General features: G+C 44.6%; 1 protein-coding gene across 2 annotated transcripts in view; it reads left to right on the top strand.

Moving 5' to 3' along the window:
* The window catches only part of LOC132575485 (glutamate decarboxylase 1-like), a 50,040-nt gene extending 30,340 nt beyond the window's left edge, over positions 1–19,700 (top strand). The window contains exons 6-14 of one of the 2 annotated variants that reach the window (XM_060244286.1): positions 382–461; positions 3,092–3,146; positions 4,687–4,803; positions 8,081–8,145; positions 9,945–10,023; positions 10,960–11,109; positions 13,138–13,245; positions 17,519–17,608; positions 19,446–19,700. In XM_060244286.1, the coding sequence (XP_060100269.1) occupies positions 382–461; positions 3,092–3,146; positions 4,687–4,803; positions 8,081–8,145; positions 9,945–10,023; positions 10,960–11,109; positions 13,138–13,245; positions 17,519–17,608; positions 19,446–19,619 (918 nt within the window). In that variant the 3' untranslated portion in view covers positions 19,620–19,700. Of the gene's footprint in view, positions 1–381; positions 462–3,091; positions 3,147–4,686; positions 4,804–8,080; positions 8,146–9,944; positions 10,024–10,959; positions 11,110–13,137; positions 13,246–17,518; positions 17,623–19,445 lie in introns of both variants that reach the window. The other variant, XM_060244287.1, reaches the window with a different exon arrangement.
* The last annotated feature ends 941 nt before the right edge of the window (positions 19,701–20,641 follow it).

Below are 20,641 nucleotides of genomic sequence, written 5' to 3'. Positions count from 1 at the left end.
TAATCCTTCATAACCCTGCATTTAACCTAACCACAGCACTTGGATAGAAACTGTCCTTAAATCTGTTTGTCCTAGCCTTCAACACTCTATATCGTCTACCTGACGGTAAGATCTCAAATAGCAAAACATCTCAAACGTATACTCTCTCAAAAGATATACTATCAAGGCAGTATCTAGCTATATTTGTCTATGCAGCTGCAAATTATCTAGAAAACATTTTGACGTATGGTTTGTAGGCTGTTGATACAGGGAACGGAAAGGAATTGTTTAAACCCGAGTCTGGGACCAGCAGAGTCTTGTTATTAACAGGAATGATTACTGTGATGCCTGTCTGGAGATCTTTCCTCCACTTAATTGTTTTCCCATCCTTAAAAATCGAAGAGCCACTATTCAATAAAGAAGGCTGCGGCAGTTCTTGGGATCGGGATCGACAATGTCGTCGCTGTCAAGTGTGATGCAAGGTAAGATTGGAAACCACTTCCTACAAATAGCCTTCTATATCCCCCCCCCCCTCCTGTAAACTGACATCACATGTTTGGGACGTTTAGTGCTTTTGTAACGTGTGTCTGAATCATAGATCAGATACGTATTTTTATTCCCTGCATGACTTAAAAGACAGCCTGCATATTAAGCTCATTTGGGAAGAAAGATGGGAAAGCTAATCACTGTAGTGGCAGCCATTTCTATGCTGCTAATCACTGCCTCCGTTTCTTATCTGTTTTGCCAAAATACTCCCTTTTTCTCACTGCTAGCTCTCTTCTGAGCACGCCTTTTACCTCTTTGACTCTCTAGCCTCACTGCCAAATATTATGACCCCAAAAACTTCAATATTTACTTATCTTTCGGTCCTAATCTCTTTTCTTATCCGGAGAGGGGCGAGCCGACGCGTCTTCTCTTTAGAGCGTGCGCATTCCACCTCAGATGGGAAAGCTAATCAATCAATTAATTAAAGCAGAATCCGTAGGCTTTTGTAGAATTCTGTATCTTTTTTAGTATATCACGGCAACCAACCCTGTTGCCACGTGATGATTTGTATGCTTTCTTTTCTCCCAGACAACCAGGACTCAGGGCAGGGAACAAAAATGTTTCAAAGAATAACCAAATAAATAACAGTAACCAAATAAATAACCAAATAAATAACAGTCCCTTCCAACTCTATGATTCTGTGTCTAGCCTGGAGAGGAGGCGGCTGAGAGGTGATATGATCACCATCTTCAAGTACTTAACGGGCTGCCATATAGAGCAAGGGTGGCCAATGGTAGCTCTCCAGATGTTTTTTGCCTACACCTCCCATCAGCCCCAGCCAGCATGGCCGCTGGCTGGGGCTGATGGGAGGTGTAGGCAAAAAACATCTGGAGAGCTACCGTTGGCCACCCCTGATATAGAGGAGGGTGTGGAATTGTTTTCTGTGGCCCCGGAAGGTAGGACCAGAACCAATGGGTTGAAATTAAAGCAAAAGAGTTTCCAGCTCAACATTAGGAAGAACTTTCTGATCGCTTGAGTGGTTCCTCAGTGGAAGAGGCTTCCTCAGGAGGTGGTGGGCTCCCCTTCCTTGGAGGTTTTTCAACAGAGGCTAGATGGCCATCTGACAGCAATGAGGATCCTGTGAATTTAGGGGGAGGTATTTGTGACTTTCCTGCATTGTGCAGGGGGTTGGACTAGATGACCCTGGAGGTCCCTTCCAACTCTACGATTCTGTGATCCTATGAAAGTATTAAAGACCTGTCAGCAGGCAGTAAAAATACAGTTAATAATTCTCTTCTAACAACCTGATGCCCAAGAAGTCCAGACGTGAGCAAACAGAAACACAGTACAAAATAAAGACTCATCGGTTCAATTTGCACAAAGGTGAAGCTAAATTTGAAACGCTGCCTTTGAATCGAAACCACAGAGGTGTGAAATTCAAGGCACCACCGGTTGTGAAAGATGTCCCATTTCTGGTGCTCAGCAGCAGCAGCTGCTTCTCCTTTGTGAACTTTTTAATAGGGGCAGAAAAGAGTTCAGGAGCACCTTACGAGACTAATAAACTTTGTAGCAGGCCAGGAACTTCCATGAGTCACTGCTCACTACTTCAGAGCTTTTGTGAGTCGCTCATAACCTCTTTAGATAGCTGATATTTGTGAGTCACGGTTCACTTCTGGCTCCTAAAAGGTCAAGGGAGTCCCCTGTGCAAGCACCAGTCGTTTCCGACTCTGGGGTGACGTCGCTTTCATGACATTTTCATGGCAGACTTTCTAATTTTATTTTTTTTTCACATTTTATTTTATTTAGTGGGCTTATGGTCCACCTTTTCCCGCAAATGGGCTCAAGGCGGATCACAGCATATAAAAATAACAATAAAAACCTACATATGAAAGTTAAAACAGCAAATTAACATTAAAAACAATAAATAAAACGCACCACCGGCGGGCAGGGCACAGCATATCAATAACCAGTTGTAGGCCCACCTTAAACGATGGTAATAACAATAGGATGGCGCTGTAATAAAGCATGGTGTCACCACAAGTGGTTTGCCATTGCCTTCCCCAGTCCTCTACACTTTCCCCCCCAGCAAGTTGGGGACTCATTTTACCGACCTCAAAGGATGGAAGGCTGAGTCAACCTTGAGCCGGCTACCTGAACCCAGCTTCTGCTTGGATCAAATTCATGTCATGACCAGAGCTTTACCACTCTGCGCCCCGGGGCTCCTTCCCTTGTCACAAATTTTGTTAGCCTTTAAGGTGCTGCTGGACTCTTGCTCTTTTCTACTGTTAAAAAGGTCAAGGTAGTCCCCTGTGCAAGCACCAGTCGTTTTCGTCTCTGGGGTGACGTTGCTTTCACAACGTTTTCACAGCAGACTTTTTATGGGGTGGTTTGCCATTGCCTTCCCCAGTCGTCTACACTTCCCCCCCCCCCCAGGAAGCTGGGGACTCATTTTACCGACCTCGGAAGGATGGAAGGCTGAGTCAACCCGGAGCCGGCTACCTGAACCAGCTTCCGCTGGGATTGAACCCAGGTCATGAGCAGAAGGCTCCGACTGTAGTACTGCAGCTTTAGCACTCTGCGCCACGGGGCTCTTTTACAAAAAGCCTAATGCTTCCCTTTTTCATAGGGGGAAGATGATCCCGTCCGAACTGGAGAGAGCCATTCTAAGAGTCAAAAGACAGGTTTGACCTATGTTTTTGTTCTTACTTTCCCTGTGACCTTCGAGAATCCTTAGGGCCTCTGGTGAAACAGGATCTTACCTGCAAAATGTCATGGTGCTGTGAATTTATTAATCTTAAAGGTAGCACTTATTGCTGCTCTCTTCCAGAATTTCCTTCTGGACTCCAAGTCTGCAGTATCCACACTGAGCTAAATTTGGTCTCTCTCTAATGTGATTTGGAAACAGAGGGGAAGTGTGGGATGTTATCACTGGGCCAGGTGTATGCTGTATTCTTCTCTCGAAAGGAGAACGTGAACATGGGTTGGTGCCACTGTGTGTCCTTGTTTTCCCTGCTATCTACTTCACCCACCAGAGTGAAAGTATGAAAGCATGGGACAATGATGAAGGAAGAGAAGCAGGGCTTATTTTGTAGCAGGAACTCCATTGCATAATAGGCCACACACCCCTGATGCAGCCAATCCTCCAAGAGCTTAAAGTAGACCCTCTACTAAGATCCCATGAGACTTTACTCCATGCGAGTCCATTGATTCCTAGCAGACTCATTGTCATGGACCACATTTCAGCAGTGGAAAAATGTTGGATCTAACCTGTACTGGAGCATATCCAGCTACTGTTGATTTTATGGAGTGGACTTCTTGCTTCCTTCTCTCAGTGAAGTTCATTAAGCCAGTGAAATTTTGTCATGGGGGGAGGGGGTCAGAGACCCTCAGGAATAGTACTGCGGCCGGGGGGGCGGGGCAAAGTCAGGATCTGAAAAGAAAGGGAAACTTGGCAAGCATCAGTTTTCTCCTTGCCAAAGACTTAAGTCTTCTGGTGTATAGCAGGATATGTATCGTTTGTTTTAAAATATCTATAACTGCTTTACCAGTTAGTAGCCCTGCTTAACGCATACATTATAAATGCAGAGGTACAAGGGCACTATATAGATGCATCAAATACATAATAGTTACCTTTTAGCAAATATTTAGGTGCCCATTAAGAATGTATGATATGAAACAATTCAAAGTAATGATGCTGAACGTAATAATATTGATTGTATCTTAACAACCGGCGTGCTGTAGAAAGCAAATCAAAAAGGACTGTGCCCTTAGGGTTACAGTTTTCTTCTGTTTTAATTACACAAAATGGTCAAGGAGAAGCAAAAAAAGAAAGAAGAATTCAAATGATATCTATTTTGATTTCCAAAACACTGACACATTTCTCAGTGTATAGTCTGCTTGGGCTCTATAATTCACAGTGGTGCTTGTTGGCAAAGACATGTAATTGGGACCATTTTTTGTAGCAAGGACTCCTTTGCATATTAGACCACACACCTCTGATGTAACCAAGTCTCCGCTTACAGGGTCTACTGTAAGCTCCAGGAGGATTGGCTACATCGGGGTGTGGTCTAATATGCAAAGGAGTTCCTGCTACAAGAAAAAAGCCCTGCTTGTAACAGTCTCTGAAGCAATGGGAAAGGGAATTGTTGACCTCCATGTCAAAGAGAAGTCCATATTGTCTGTTTACTGATACAACCTCCATCATCTTGTATTGTTTTTCAGGGGAAGGTACCGCTGTATGTTAGTGCCACTGCCGGGACAACAGTCTACGGAGCCTTTGACCCTCTTGTCGACATTGCTGACATCTGTGACAAATATAACCTCTGGATGCATGTGGATGTAAGAACTGAAAAAGATGCATTTGGGCAGGGCTTTTTTGTAGGAAAAAGCCCAGCAGGAACTCATTTACATATTAGGCCACACACCCTGACACCACCATTGTTTTGCAGGAACAAAACAAGGAACTCATTTGCATATTAGGCCACACCCCCTGACAGCACCATTGTCTCGCACAGGGCTTTTTCGTAGAAAAGCCCAGCAGGAACTCATTTGCATATTAGACCACACCCCCTGACATCACCGTTGTTTTTGCGCAGGGCTTTTTTTGTAGAAAAAGCCCAACAGGAACTCATTTGCATATTAGGGCACACCCCTGGCACCAAGCCAGCCGAAACTACGTTGCTGTGTGTTCCAGCTCAAAAATAAAAGCCTTGCATTTGGGGCTTTTTCTGCGCCAGGTTTTTGCTCCAACTTTATTTCTCAGCTGCATCTGGTTTCTCCTCCCTTACACACAGTATTGACTCCGGGTCATTGCCCTATCGTTTTTGCTTTCTTTTTCAAGCCTTTCCCATATTTTCGCAGATGGTCTGTTAGAAAACAGGAGAAAACTTTTTTTAAAAATGCAACAACTGGAAAATGATGCCTGCGTGTAAGGGATGGGGAAATCCTGTGCTGTCAAGAAGCCTTGCGGGAGAGAAAACATGGGGAGGAAAAGCCCATTGTAATGGGCAGGCACCAGGAAGACGTTGCTCTGATATTTACAACAAGAAGAAAAGAGGAATAGGCATTGGTATTTGTTAGCAGTTATTCATTTGGTGCAACTAAAGCTTCAAGTTAAATTTTTTTTGTCATTTCAAAATGACATCCTTGGCTAAGATAATGGAAAGATACAACAGAGGATTGTTTCTGTGTAGTACTTTCACTTCTGTGAATTATTCTTGGTACACAGTGCCAACATTAGCACTGTGTCCAATTTTACAGTTCTTGTGGCCTGTGCATGCATCTCAGATTTATATTAAGCCAACACAACCGGAAGGGCAACTGAAATAACACCTCAGTCAATGTGAGACTTTGAGCACCATTTTGTCTTGCCCAGCCACCAAGAGGTCCGGCTCCCACAAGGCCTTACCACACAGGACAGTTCCCATTGCCAAGGATTAGTTATCAGGTGGGATCAGGGCTTTTGTTGCTCTTGAAAAAGCCCAGCAGGAACTCATTTGCATGTTAGGCCACACCCCCTGATGTTAGCCCTGGCTAGCATCTGAGTGGGGGGATGGCATTCTAGATGGCTGCTAAACTTGGCCTTGGTGCTGGGTGTTGAGTCTGGTTTAGGATGGCTGGACTGGTCGGGCAGCTGTCCTTCCCTTCACTTAGCAGAGGGCTCCTTCAGTGAGCTTCAGTGCAGCAGCGTGGCCTAGTCTAATGGTTACCACACTATCTCACAAACTGCACAGAGAGCCTTTGCTTTAAGTTAAAAAACCAATACTAGTGGATTTTTTAAAAAAGGAAATATAACATATTAATATAGTGGAGAGAAAGAGTGTCTAAACTATTCTGTTTAACTGGATGGCTTTGGATTGTAGTAGGCCATCTGCTTAGTTCAGATCAGGAGGAGAGACACCATGCTGTTCCTCCTGATGCATGCAGGGAAGAAGGAAGAAAAAGGAGGAGAACAGGAAGGAAGTTTCCTGAGATTACATTCTATTGGTTAGAGTGGGTGAGTGAAAGCAGAGCAGACAGGAAGGAGACTCATATTGTCCTAGCTATCGAGCTTGCTCTATGGTGTTTGTAGTCTTGGAGGGCCGAGCAAGAGAGATCACCAGTCTGTTCTTCTAACATTGGGTACATGGTGCATAATAACCAAACAGTCTCTTTTTGGAATTAATAACAAAAACCAAATAAATCAAACAAACCCCTATGCCCAAATCTACCAGGATTTGAACCTAGGTCCTACTTCAGGATGTCAGCCTGCAGGTGGGACCTGGGGATCTCCTGTAAGAACAGCTCACCTCTAGAGCCAGTTTGGTGTAGTGGTTAAGTCCGCGGACTCTTATCTGGGAGAACTGGGTTTGATTCTCCACTCCTCCACTTGCAACTGCTGGAATGGCCTTGGGTCAGCCATATCTCTGGCAGAGGTTGTCCTTGAATGGGCAGCTGCTGTGAGAGCCCTCTCCAGCCCCATCCACCTCACAGGGTGTCTGTTGTGGGGGAGGACTCTTATCCGGGAGAACCGGGTTTGATTCCCCACTCCTCCACTTGCACCTGCTAGCATGGTCTTGAGTCAGCCACAGCTCTGGCAGGAGTTGTCCTTGAAAGGGCAGCTGCTGTGAGAGTCCTCTCAGCCCTACCCACCTCACTGGATCTCTGTTGTGCGGGAAGAAGATAAAGGAGATTGTAAGCTGCTCTGAAACTCTGATTCAAAGAGAAGGGTGGGGTATAAATCTACAGTCTTCTTCTTCTCTAGACTACAGAGATCAATTCTCCTGGATAAAATAGATGCTTTGGAGGGTGGACCCTGTGGCATTGTATCCCGCCGGGGTCCCTGTCCTCCCTAGGCTCCACCCCCAAATATCCTGGAGTTTCATAATCTTTATCTAGCTCAGGGGTGGCTAAGCTTGCTTAATGTAAGAGCCACATAGAATAAATGTCAGATGTTTGAGAGCCACAAGACATGAATGTCAGATGTTGGAAGGGAGGGAGGGAGGCAAATGGATGGAGGAGGGAGAAGAGAGAGAGAGGAGGAAAGAAAGCAACCTTAAATGCATTCTCCAAGCTGCCAGCTGACTTGGCTTGGAAAAGTGATTTAAAGAGAGATGCCTTCTCCAAGTTGGCTGACAGGCCAGTGGGGGCTTCGAGAGCCACACAATGTGTGTGAAAGAGCCACATGTGGCCCCCGAGCCACAGTTCGGCCCCCCTAATCTAGCAACTCAACTTCCCCATCTCCCACCAGGGGGGAACGAGCAGATGTTCTACCATTGACCATAGCTCCCCCCCCACCACAAGACAGCAGTAGTTCAGTCGCCCTGTTCTGAATATTTATATCCAGACCTAGGTAATTGGCCCCATTTGCTAACTAGATGTCATAGCAGTAACAGCACTCCCAAGGGAAGGTTTTAGTAAAAAATATAGTAGATTGACTTTCCCCCGTTAAGTTTCGTTTCGTTTTAGTTTATTTGATTTCTATCCTGTCCCCCCCGCCGAAGCAAGCTCAGGGCGGCTCACAAACATAACAGAATAACAATAAAAACAGTTCAATTAAATATTAAAATAAACTATTTAAAACAGTTTAAACAATTTGGTGCTAATTTAAGATGAGCATGTATCTTATTTCTGACAGGCCGCATGGGGAGGTGGCCTGCTCTTGTCCAGAAGGCACTCGTATAAACTGAGTGGCATCGAAAGGTAAGCGTATTGCTGCGTTCTTTATCAGTAGGACAATAAGACCAGCGTCTTGCTCATTCATTCCCTTATTCTCTGGTCTCCTGATGTATTCTGTTATTCTGAATGAAACCATGTAGTCCAGCGCATCTCCTGTAACTAGCAGGAACTCTCCATGGTATCTGGAGGACTTTTTTAAACCTTGGTGTCATACTAAGGAACAAACTGGAGATCTTATATCTTGAAAGCACTGAATCTCATTGGGCTTCGTCTCTCTTGCTTCCCTCTACTAAACCTTCACTGCCACCTCTTTTCCAGTCCTTATGCTTTGGGCTGAAGTGACTCTTTACCAATTCAATATGTATTTTCTTGAGCCGCCAGACACCTTTTCAGGTACACGTGGAAATCACGCTGGGGTCTTTCCTGCCATCTCATTTAACTGAACGTTAAGTTCGTGTTTCTTTGGCTGTGCCCGTTCTCCTCCCTCTAGTGGTTGGCTTAATACCAAACAGCTTTATGTCTAGCTTATCTCCCTGCAGTTTAAATCTGCAGGGAGAGAAGCTGGAAATAAAAGCTGTTTAATACCAAATCGACCTCTACAGGGAGGCCACATACATGCGGACTAGGACAGATGACCCAAAGAAACAGGAACTCAGGAGCGAGTAACATGAGAATGTGGGAGAGCCCTGGGAGTCCTTATGCGGAAGGCTGCAAGAGGGAGGAGGAAGAGTTAAGACTGAATCCCATCATGAATCTTTCAAACGTAAAGTCTCTGTGCGAGAAATTTCCTCTGCATGCCAGTCTCTGCGTTTTTTATTATTTAGAGGGCTTTTTTTGTAGCAGGAATGCCTTTGCATATTAGGCCACACCCCCTGGTGTAGCCAATCCTCCAAGAGGATCTGGCATTCCCAATAATGAAGCCCTTTGTTTTTTTTTCAAATCAACTGGTTTATTTAGGGATTCAAAAGTGCTCCAAGGAACATGGTCCTTGGGAATACTGAGATACCAGAGGTTACATGCTTACTATATATAGGGTATCATAAACCGTTACAAAAGGCGCCTTATTCGAATCTAAGGTTCAAAGGGCACAGCAGCAACTATCATTTTCACTACAAAAGCATTCTCACACTATCTTGTGAACTGATAAGGACGCCTGTGAATTTTAGGGAGGGCATTCTTGAAACACGGCAGGCCTTTTCCAGTACCATAAACATTCTTCTGCCAGATGGTGATGCCTACGTGTTCTCTTCGTTGTAAATAACAGGGGGAAAGGCCAAAGTATTAACCTGACATTTGGTCAGCCATCTCTTAATGAAATAACGAGGCTTGACAGAGAGCTTCGAGGGGTCTTAGTACAGGGCCTCCTCTAAGCTCCAGGAGGATTGGCTACATCGGGGGTGTGTGGCCTAATATGCAAAGGAGTTCCTGATTATTTATTAAAACGTTTATATCCTGCTTTTTCCTCCTGGTCCATGGCACCGTACATCGCTTTATAAAGTCTGCAGCAGTGAATGCTGCTTTCTCTTCTCTTAAAAATCCTGCCAGAATGTATTAATAATCTCTTTGTTCCCTTTGTCTCGCTGCTCTCAGTTTCTGGACCGAGGTTGCTGATAATGATGTGATTATTAAGTTACTGCCTTCAGATCGCTGCCAATGCAATGCACAGCAGTGTGCCAACACAATGCACCAGAATGTGCACGAGTATATAAACGTTTTAAACCAAAGAATGCTGATATTCATTTATGCTTGTGTAATTTTAGGAAAGTATGACTTCTTACAAACCAGGCACATTCCTCTGTCCTTTGACGTTTACCTTTACTTAGGGCTCATTCTGTCACCTGGAATCCTCACAAACTGATGGGCGTTCCCTTGCAGTGTTCAGCATTTTTGGTCCGTGAGAAGGTAAGCATGAAGGGCCCTTTGCTTTTCCACAGGGTGTTTGTTCCGTGGCATGCAGGGCTTTTTTTTTTTTTATAGCAGGAACTCCTCTGCATATTAAGCCACACCTCCTGATATAGCCAGTCCTCCAAGAGCTTACAGGGCTCTTCGTACAGGGCCTGCTGTAAGCTCTTGGAGGATTGGCTAGATAAGAGGGGTGTGGCCTAATATGCAAAGGAGATCCTGCTACAAAAAAAAGCCCTGGTGGGACGGAACCCCTGGCTGGTTTTAAAAATAAGCCCTTAAGGCTGAATTGCATGTTAAGTTGGGGGATATAGAGTTAGTGTGATGGTCTTAGATACAGCAATATGTGGGAGATGCAGTAAGGTAGGGCAGGAAATAGAAGGGGGGAGTTCTGGACTGGACTTATGCTGCTTTTCTGAATGATGCAGCAGTTGTTATGCCTGGAGAGGAACTGGTCTACAGGAAAGGGGAGTGTTGTTTTCAGGGCTTGTTTTGTTGCAGGAACTCGTTTGCATATTAGGCCACACACCCCTGATGTAGCCAGTCCTCCAAGAGCTTACAGGGCTCTTCTTACAGGGCCTACAGTCAGCTCTTGGAGGACTGGCTACATCAGGGGTGTGTGGCCTAATATGCAAAGGAGGTCCTGCTAGAATTCCTTACAGGGCTCTTCGTACAGGGCCTACTGGAAGCTCCAGGAGGATTGGCTACATCAGGGGGGTGGGGCCTAATAGGCAAAGGAGGTCCTGCTAGAATTCCTTACAGGGCTCTTCGTACAGGGCCTACTGGAAGCTCCAGGAGGATTGGCTGCATCAGGGGTGTGTGGCCTAATATGCAAACGAGTTCCTGCTACAAAAAAAAAAGCCTTGTTCACCAGCATCCTTTGGTCAAGTCTGTTCTCAAATGCCTCTTTATCATGCCAGTTTCATTCTCTGCTAGGGTGTTCTCCAGGCTTGTAATCAGCTGTGCGCCGGATACCTCTTCCAGCCGGACAAGCAGTACGACACGTCTTATGACACAGGGGACAAGACCATCCAATGTGGGCGGCACGTTGATGTTTTCAAACTTTGGTTAATGTGGAGAGCGAAGGTAGGAAGCATCACGCAAGAGAGAATTCCCTGTGAGACCTTGAGATATGTGTTATTTAGGGCTTCAAATGAAGGGAAATGTTCCGGATATTTTAAAAAAGTGAAGAGCAAGGAGACGGGAGGGAGGAGAGGGGAATGCACATGAGTTGCCAATGAAATAAAGTTGCCAACTTCCTTCTGAATCCAAGGCCTGCCAGCCTCCAAGGGGGACCTGGTCCCCCCTAGAATTACAGTTCATCTCCAAACTACAAAGACCTGTTCCACAAGAGGACGCTAGATGCTTTGAAGGGTGGACTCTGCGGCATTGTTCTCCACTGTGGTCTCCAGGCTCCACCCCTTAAATTCTCAGGAGTTTCCCAACCTGGATCTGGCATCCCTACTTAAATGAGGTGATCTCTTCATCCCTTCAGCTCTAGGGGTCTTGAGAGGGAGGGGCTGTGGCTCAACGGAAGAGCCTCTGCTGGGCATGCAGAACATTCCAAGTTCAGTCCCTGGCATCTCCAGCTAGAAAGGACCAAGCAGTACTTGAAGTGAAAGGCCTCTGCCTGAGACCTTGGAGAACCACTGCCAATTTGAGGAGACAAGACTGACCTTGATGGACCAAAGGCCTGATTCAATCTACTTTAGGGCTGCCAAGCCCCCGGTCCAGGCGGAGAACCCCCTGCCTGGGAAGTTCCCAACCCACATTGGGCCAACGGGGGGAACCTCCCCCTACAATAGGTACCACAGAGTTCTTACCTGCTCTATAGCAGCAGCAGAAAGGACCATCTAAGACACAGATAAATTTAATTGTAAGATCATAGCACCGAAATGTAGAAATGTAAATTTTTGCCTTATGGTTGTTAAATTGTTTTATGGTTTTTATCTTATTTATTATACGTTATGCCCATGCATATGCATGAATATGTAAGCCGCCCTGAGCCCGCTTCGGCGGGGAGGGTGGGATAAAAATGGAATTAAATAAATAAATAAACACCTCACAAATGGCTAGAGCGTCCAGGTAAACCATAGACTTTCCCCGGAAACGCCTAGAGCGGCCCCGCACAGGCACTGCCATTTTGATGACGTCACTTCCGGGTGATGACATCGCACCACGCACGAAAGTCCCCCGCTCCGGGAAGCGGGGGACTTGGCAACCCTAATCTATTTAAAGATACACGAGCCTTAGGTTATAGTGACCAAAATTGCTAAGCATATAATGCACTTTGGTAACAACAATAATAATAATCACAGGTAAAGACAAATAATAATAAGGCACAATAGCAAATTTACACAAATTCTGAAAAATAATCCCCCAAAAATGTAGAGTCCCGATCTACAGGAAGTCAATTTGTGTATCCTGCTTCGATAGCTCTTCTAGCAAAGGTATACTTAGGGCTTTTTTTTGAGCAGGAACGCACAGGAACGCAGTTCCAGCTAGCTTGGTGTCTGGGGTGTGGCTTAATATGCAAAGGAGTGCCTGCTGGGCTTTTTCTACCAAAAAAGCCTGTGTGAAACAGTGGTGATGTCAGGGGGTGTGATCTAATATGCAAATAAGTTCCTGCTGGGAATTGTTCTACAAAAAAAGCCCTGGGTATACTTCTTCTTTAATATAGACACCTTCAGTAATTGAAGACAGTTCCAAAAATCTTCCTCTTTCATACATACATTATTACAACTTTTAAAGTACATTAACAAAGGACACGAAGTCTCAATACCCACTCTCAAACAGTAGCAGCTCAAAATGGCTTCTGAACAGGATACCAAGTCGACTTCCTGCACATCGGGATTCTACATTTCATTTGGATTATTTTTCAGGATTTGTGTAAATATTGTGCTATCGTGCCTTGTTATCTTATTTATCTTTGCCTGTAATTATTAGTATTGTTGTTATTGACGTACATTATATGCTTAGTAATTTTGGTCACTAGAACTTAAGAATTGTGTATCTAGGCCTGATTCAACCCACAGCAGCTTCATTTGTGTGAGATATCAAGTTGCAAGCTTCCCTCCGTATGTGACTTTTTTCTCTCTCCCCAATTTCCCACAGGGCACGCAAGGATTTGAGATTCTCATCAACAAATTTCTGGAACTCGCAGAATACCTTTATAAGGAACTGAAGACAAGAAAAAACTACGAGCTCGTATTTGATGCTGAGGTAATTATGGCCAACGGCTGGTGAGGCCTTGTTGAAGATATTGAAGAAGATATATATCCCGCCCTCCACTCCGAAGAGTCTCAGAGCAGCTCACAATCTCCTTTCCCTTCCTCCCCCACAACAGACACCCTGTGAGGTGGGTGGGGCTGGAGAGGGCTCTCACAGCAGCTGCCCTTTCAAGGACAACCTCTGCCAGAGCTAAGGCTGACCCAAGGCCATTCCAGCAGGTGCAAGTGGAGGAGCGGGGAATCAAACCTGGTTCTCCCAGATAAGAGTCCACACACTTCACCACTACACCAAACTGGCTCTCCTGTTGAAGATGCAGTTGCTTGCCTATGAAGCCTCAGTTGCCAGAGAAGGAACAGGTCTTCTTCCCTGAATTCTAGCTTCTCTGTGTTTATTTTTTGAGTTGGAACTCCTGTCTTTTACCCTTCCTCTTCCTTGGTGTGCTGTTTGAGTTACTCATCCACAGCAACTTTGATTTCTTCATGCTTTTTTTTGTAGCAGGAACTCCTTTGCATATTAGGCTACACCCCTCTGATGTAGCCAATCCTCCAAGAACTTACAATAGCCCTGTACGAATAACACTGTAAGCTCTTGGAGAATTGGCTACATCGGGTGTGTGTGTGTAGCCTAATATGCAAAGGAGTTCCTGCTACACGTAAAGCTCTGGATTTCTTGTTTCTTATGGCCATTTTGTTTTCCTAGGCTTTATCCTTCTGAGATACTATGTGCAGGGCAGTACAAATTTTCAGGAGGGCGCAGGATATGTGTGTGTTGTGTTTTTATTCTCAGTACATCATTTTTGGCAATGGGAGGGTTGGGAAAAACCTGGAGATTTTGTGGATGGAGCATGAAAAGGATAGTTTTTTTGTGGTGCGAGGTACTTCAGTGGGATATAATGCCATAGAGTCCATCTTCCAAAGCGATCATTTTCTTCAGGGGAACTGATCTTTATCTCCCTTCATCTGGAGATCCCAGGAGATTTTCAGCTATCACCTGGAGGCTGGCAACCTTAGCTAATGGCAAATTATAAATTTAATAAAGAAGTTATTATATCAGGGAGGGACGGTGGCTTAGTGGTAGAGCATCTGCTTGGTAAGCAGAAGGTCCCAGGTTCAATCCCCGGCATCGCCACTAAAAAGGGTGCAGGTAAATAGGTGTGAAAAACCTCAACTTGAGACCGTGGAGAGCGGCTGCCAGTCTGAGTAGACAATACTGACTTTGATGGACCGAGGGTCTGGTTTAGTAGAAGGCAGCTTCATATGTTCATATATAAGTAAATGGATAGCGTGAGTATGGGTGTAGAGAATCACAGAATTTATGAGGTAAAGACTTCAACATGTTAAGATCATTTTAACAGTTTCTAGGCCAGTTAGGTTAGGGTTCAATGGGATTTTCAGTAGTCCAAAAACAAGAACTTAGCCCCTTTCATAGTCTCATGCATTCCTGTATGGCATGGAGGAGTCAAATAAACTAGGCAGAGAAATTGAACAGGTAAAATCATTTCGATACCTCGGTGTCTTGTTTCAGTACAACCTAAAATGGTGCTCCGATCGGGAGCATTCACTTAATGGCCAGGAATAGGATTGCGTATAGGAGGTAACCAATTCATTCCAGCTGCCGTGGGCATTTTCCAGGCCACAGTTATCTCACGGCTGCTGTACGGGATCCCTGTGTGGATTCAGAATTTCTCTAAAGAGGTTGAAAATATTAATGCTATCTTCCCGCGCAAGATTCTTGGTCTGCCTAACTCTGTTACTTATTTTACCCTCTGTGCTGAACTCGGCCTGCACCTTATCGAATTACATGCATTGTTATCTGCCATAAAGTATTGGCTTCATCTTCATTTTAGCCCTCCTTCTAATAGTCTTATTGCTCTCCTCCCTGCTGACCCTTACAGCTCGACATGGTCTCCATTTATAGTATCCAAAATTAAATCTACTGGAATCGATCTTGACTCCCTGGCCAATTCTGATGAAAGGGTCATATTTCAGATTGTCCGAAAGAGAATCTGGGATATTGAAACCCAAATAATCAAAGCTGGTAGCTCTGGAATTTGCTCCCCACATTTTTTTGGGCCTCCCTTTTGCTCAAGATTCTACGGCACAGTATTTTTCTAACCTGACAAATCCCTTACTTTGCAGAGCCTTTATGCTTGCCAGATTTAATCTTTTCCCTTTGGCCGTCTTTAAAGGCAGATATCAGGGCATTTCTTATGAGGAAAGAGTTTGCTCTCACCTCTTTAAGGAACCTGATTCTGTACAACATATTCTCCTTCACTGTTCTCATTACTCTTCTCTGAGTCGCTACTGGATTCGTCCTCTTCTCCCCTCTTCAAACCCTTTGACCGATAATAATTTAGCCTTTTTGTTATCTAACAAGTCTCCCGAAATCACTGCATCTGTGGCTGAGTTCCTGTCGTGTGTGTGGAAGTTAAGAACTAGAGAATATAAAATATAGTTCTATTCTGCCTGCCTGTTCTGCCTTTTTAACTTCCGTGGGTTCTGGTTGGTGGTGACCCTTTTCTTTACTTTTTTCGGGGTCTCGTTCTTGGACTGTTTATCCCTGTTTTATTGTATTACTAGGCCATTAAAGGTTCGTGTGATGATGAAACTAGGCAAATTTTCTCAGTTTGCATTAGTATTATGGATCACGACATTCACCCTCACTTGATATTCAACATGTAGTTCACTAATAATCATATTTTGGCAAACTGATTTTATTGAACTATTTTTTGTGTGGTAGACCAAGACGGGTAACCGTGTTAGTCTGTCTGCATAGGCAGAAAAGAGCAAGAGTCCCGTAGCACCTTAAAGACTAACAAAATTTGTGGCAGGGGAGGGGCTTTTGTGAGTCACTGTTCACGTCTTCAGTTGTCTGAAGAAGTGATCTGTGACTTATGAAAGCGCATACCCCGACACAAATGTTGTTAGTCTTTAATGTGCTACTCAGCCCCGTGGCGCAGAGTGGTAAAGCTGCAGTACTGCAGTCGGAGCCCTCTGCTCATGACCTGAGTTCAATCCCAGCGGAAGCTGGTTCAGGTAGCTGGCTCCAGGTTGACTCCGCCTTCCATCCTTCCGAGGTCGGTCAAAGGAGTACCCAGCTTGCTGGGGGGAAAGTGTAGATGACTGGGGAAGGCAATGGCAAACCACCCCATAAAAAGTCTGCCGTGAAAACGTTGTGAAAGCAACATTACCCCAGAGTCAAAAACGACTGGTGCTTGCACAGGGGACTACCTTTACCTTTAGTGTGCTACTAGAGTCTTCCCGTATTTCTGATGTTTGTGTGAAATGTTTATTAATTGCGGATTCTTTTCCTCTTGTGATCTCCACGCCAAGGATTAATGTTATTCATGTTCACAAATTAGAGTAGTTTACATCAGAACAGAAAGGAATTTGGATTTCTGCACAGGACATCTGTTCACAACTAAATTTGTGCCTCAGCAGGAACATTCCAGAAACTACAGACACATCTGGAGAGCCAGTTTGGTGTAGTGGTTAAGTGTGCGGACTCTTGTCTTGGAGAACCGGGTTTGATTCCCCACTCCTCCACTTGCACCTGATGGCATGGCCTTGGGTCAGCCATAGTTCTGGCAGAGGTTGTCCTTGAAGCGGCAGCTGCTGTGAGAGCCCTCTCCATCCCCACCCACCTCACAGGGTGTCTGTTGTAGCGGAGGAAGGTAAAGGAGATTGTGAGCCGCTCTGGGACTCTTCGGAGTGGAGGGCGGGATATAAATCCAATATCATCTTCTTCTTCAATATCTGGCTGTGGTACCTACTCTGAGTCTGTACTTTTTCATTATCAAAGTCTTTTCTTATCATATTTTTGTATAGTGATAATTTTACAACCAATTGCCAGAGTTGGGAATCCTCCATGTAAGTTTTTATATCTATTGATTCTTACTTAATATCTTTTTCTAGTCTATTTTTTCCCAGAATAATTGAGACAGATAAGGATTGCACTATAAAACAGTGTATATATAAATGCCACATGGAACTCAGAGTGTTTATTCACTTTGGCATACCGATGTTTACAGGATAAGTGAGAATAACACGCAGTGAATTAGAAAAGGAATGATTTTATTGATATTTCTGTACACTTTGTTCCAGACCTCAAAACTTACGTATAAAAATAGGCATTTGCCTGAAACTGAAATTTAGGGAATGTTCAGAATAGTAACATATGGATGTACAATTCCCACTTGCTGTGTTTTTGTATTTAAAATATTTTCATTTAAATATTTAAAATAAGATCTATATTCATTTTTCAGCCAGAACTCACCAACGTGTGTTTCTGGTACGTTCCGCCAAGTCTTCAGCAGATCCCAAAGGGACCAGAAAGAGAACAAAGGCTACATCAGGTAAATAAACCAAGGTCTGTTTTTATTCCATAGAATCAGGATGTGGCATTCATGAATAGTTAATGAAATCTGCCACCACAGTGTGCTCCAAATATCAGTTTCTGTCAAACACAAGTCAACCGCTGACCGGCTTTTCCCAGTACTTCTAGATTGCTTCTGTAGTTTGCAGTTCTGTGCAATTCTGCAGACTTCATTGGGTGTGTCTGGGCGCGAATTTCCTCTATTCGCCGTTCACAGCTGCATCTGGGGATAATTCAGTATTGTATTTTGGGTGGCACAGATGACTGAGGACCAAACTGGTCATTATGTTTGTGATAAGTCACATCAGAAGTTGCCTTATACTGAGTCAAACTCTTGGTCCATCACAGTCAATATTGTCTCCTCAGACTGGCAGTGGCTCTACAAGGTCTCAGACTGAGGTCTTTCAAAACACCTCCTACCTGATCTTTTTTACTGGGGATGCTGGGAATTGAACCTGCCACAGGAAGTGGTGGCAGCTGCAAGCACAGACAGCTTCAAGAGGGGATTGAATAAACATCTGGAGCAGAGGTCCATCAGTGGCCATTAGCCACAGTGTGTTGTTGGAACTCTCTGTCGGGGGCAGTGATGCTCTGTATTCTTGGTGCTTTGGGAGGGGCAACAGTGTGAGGACTTCTAGTGTCCTGGCCCCCCTGATGGCACCTGGGGTTTTTTGGCCACTGTGAAACAGAGTGTTGGACTGGATGGGCCATTGGCCTGACCCAAAATGGCTTCTCTTATGTTCTTTTGTTCTTAACCTGGGACCTTCTGCATGCCAAGCAGAAGCTCTCCCACTGAGCTATTGCTTCTCCCTAAATTGAAGAATTCTGCTGACACAGTTCTCTTCTTTTTTTACAGTTAGAGGTGACATTGGGGAACTAATGTTTCCCAAGCGTGCCAGAAACCGATAGGGTTTAGAATGTGGTGTGGGAAGCAGAAAGGTTCCCTTCTGAACCACTTTCTCCAGCCAAAATGGCCACAAGGAGACTTAATTTGTCTTAATGTGGGACTACATCTGTTAAGCAGAAACGCTGATACAGGACCGTGTAAATAGCCACATGTCCTCTTTGCATAATTCCACTTTTTAAATTCAAATGGGGAAGTTGTGCAATTCCTGCATGGATTGAATGTGTATGCTGTTCCATTATGTGCCAGTTTATTATCCTATGCAGGGCTCTCTAGTCTATACAAAGTTGAAAGAGGAGGTATTATTTAAACATTCCTTGTTTCCCTACTTCTACATAATGTGCAAAGGCAGGTGCATAATAAACATATTCAGTCCTTGAAAAGGTTCGCAGTGAAGATAAATGTGATTATTATTATTATTATTCCTTTGTTTAGTGAACTGGGCATAATTTTAGCTCATATGATTGAAGCTAATATGGCAAGCTGTCCTGCATTTTAAAGCATCCTGCCTTCTTGAAAAACAGCACCACCACAGTTCATGATATAAGTTCCTTCAATTAGGGTACCTTATTTCACATACTACGCCTTCCATCAGGGCTTCTTCTGTAGCCGGAACTCCTTTGCATATTAGGCCGCACCCTCCCTGATGTAGCCAATCCTCCAAGAGCTTACAGTAGGCCCTGTAATAAGAACCCTGTAAGCTCTTGAAGGATTGACTACATAAGAGGGGTGTGGCCTAATATGCAAAGGAGTTCCTGCTACAAAAAAAGCCCTGCCTTCAATATATCCCTTTTATATGAAATCCTGATCTATCAATGCTGATGTAGGAGCATTATGAACCGAAGTCACCTCTTCCTTCACATACCCTTCAGTTCAGAAGGTAATTGCAGAATTGTTTCTCTCTGATGTCCAGATTGCTCCAAAAATAAAAGCACGGATGATAGAAGAAGGCACCGCAATGGTCGGCTATCAGCCTCACGGGGACAATGTGAACTTTTTCAGAATGGTCTTCTCTAATCCAGCGACCAAGAAATCAGACGTTGATTTCCTCCTTGAAGAAATCGAATGGCTTGGAAAAGATTTGTGATGGCCGGGATTTTGTCTCGAAAGCGGGAAACAACGTCACGGTGGCATAAAGGCTCCCGTGTTCAAAGTTTTGTAACGGCTGTTCCGCAGGCTTTTTGTATACCTTGGGATTCTTCATAGTAGGAAACAAACATAGATGGTAACTGTATTTTGGTCCTGGGTGTTTTAAACTATCTTCATCTCTACCTACACATCTTGCAAGCCATGCTTGTTAAATGGCCACTTGCCTGGCAGCTGCAATGGCTAACAATTCCCTAAGGCAGGGGATTTTTACAATTAAAACATTCTCTTGGTGTACATATGACCAACACCACCACCACCACCACCAGCCTTTATTGGCATAACAGCATAGGTGTGCACAATCAGCAAGGGGGAAAACATATATTACCCCAACATTTGAAACATTCCTCTCCTCTTAGAACAGGGATGGGGAACCTTTTTATGCCAAGGGCCATATGGATATTTATAACATCATTCGCGGGCCATAAAAAATTAACAACTTAAAAAACAGTGCTCCGCCGAGGGAGAATGATTCAGGCCAGCAAAATTAATGCAAATAATTGTTTTTCTATTTGAAGTCGTGTGGGGGGAGCCTAATCTGGCACACACAAACACCCAGCCTGCTGCCCTAGGCAAATGCATAGGTCCAGGGCTTTTTTGTTGAAAAAGCCCAGCAGGAACTCAGTAGCATATTAGACCACATCCCCTAATATTAGCATATTAGGCCACACCCTCTGGGATAATCAAGTGCAAACTGAACTGTGGCAGTAACTTTTCCAGGCCCTGCAGCAATTCTGGCCGGCCAGTCAGGCCCCAGAGACGCTGCCGCACAGTACATCTGGGCCTTGTGATCCCTACCGGACCCTGGGGAGTCTGCTGCACAGCGTGGCTGGGTCCCACAATCCCCACTGCCCAACCAGGCTCCAGAGAGGCTGCCACATGGCTCGGTTCGTCCCAGCAATCCCTGAGGGCCACATCAAGTGACCTCGAGGGCCACATACGGCCCTCGGGATGGAGGTTCCC

This window comes from Heteronotia binoei, chromosome 7 (genome assembly GCF_032191835.1).
Source record: "Heteronotia binoei isolate CCM8104 ecotype False Entrance Well chromosome 7, APGP_CSIRO_Hbin_v1, whole genome shotgun sequence".
Lineage (NCBI taxonomy): Eukaryota > Metazoa > Chordata > Lepidosauria > Squamata > Gekkonidae > Heteronotia > Heteronotia binoei.
This window is presented reverse-complemented; position numbering and strand designations above follow the sequence as displayed.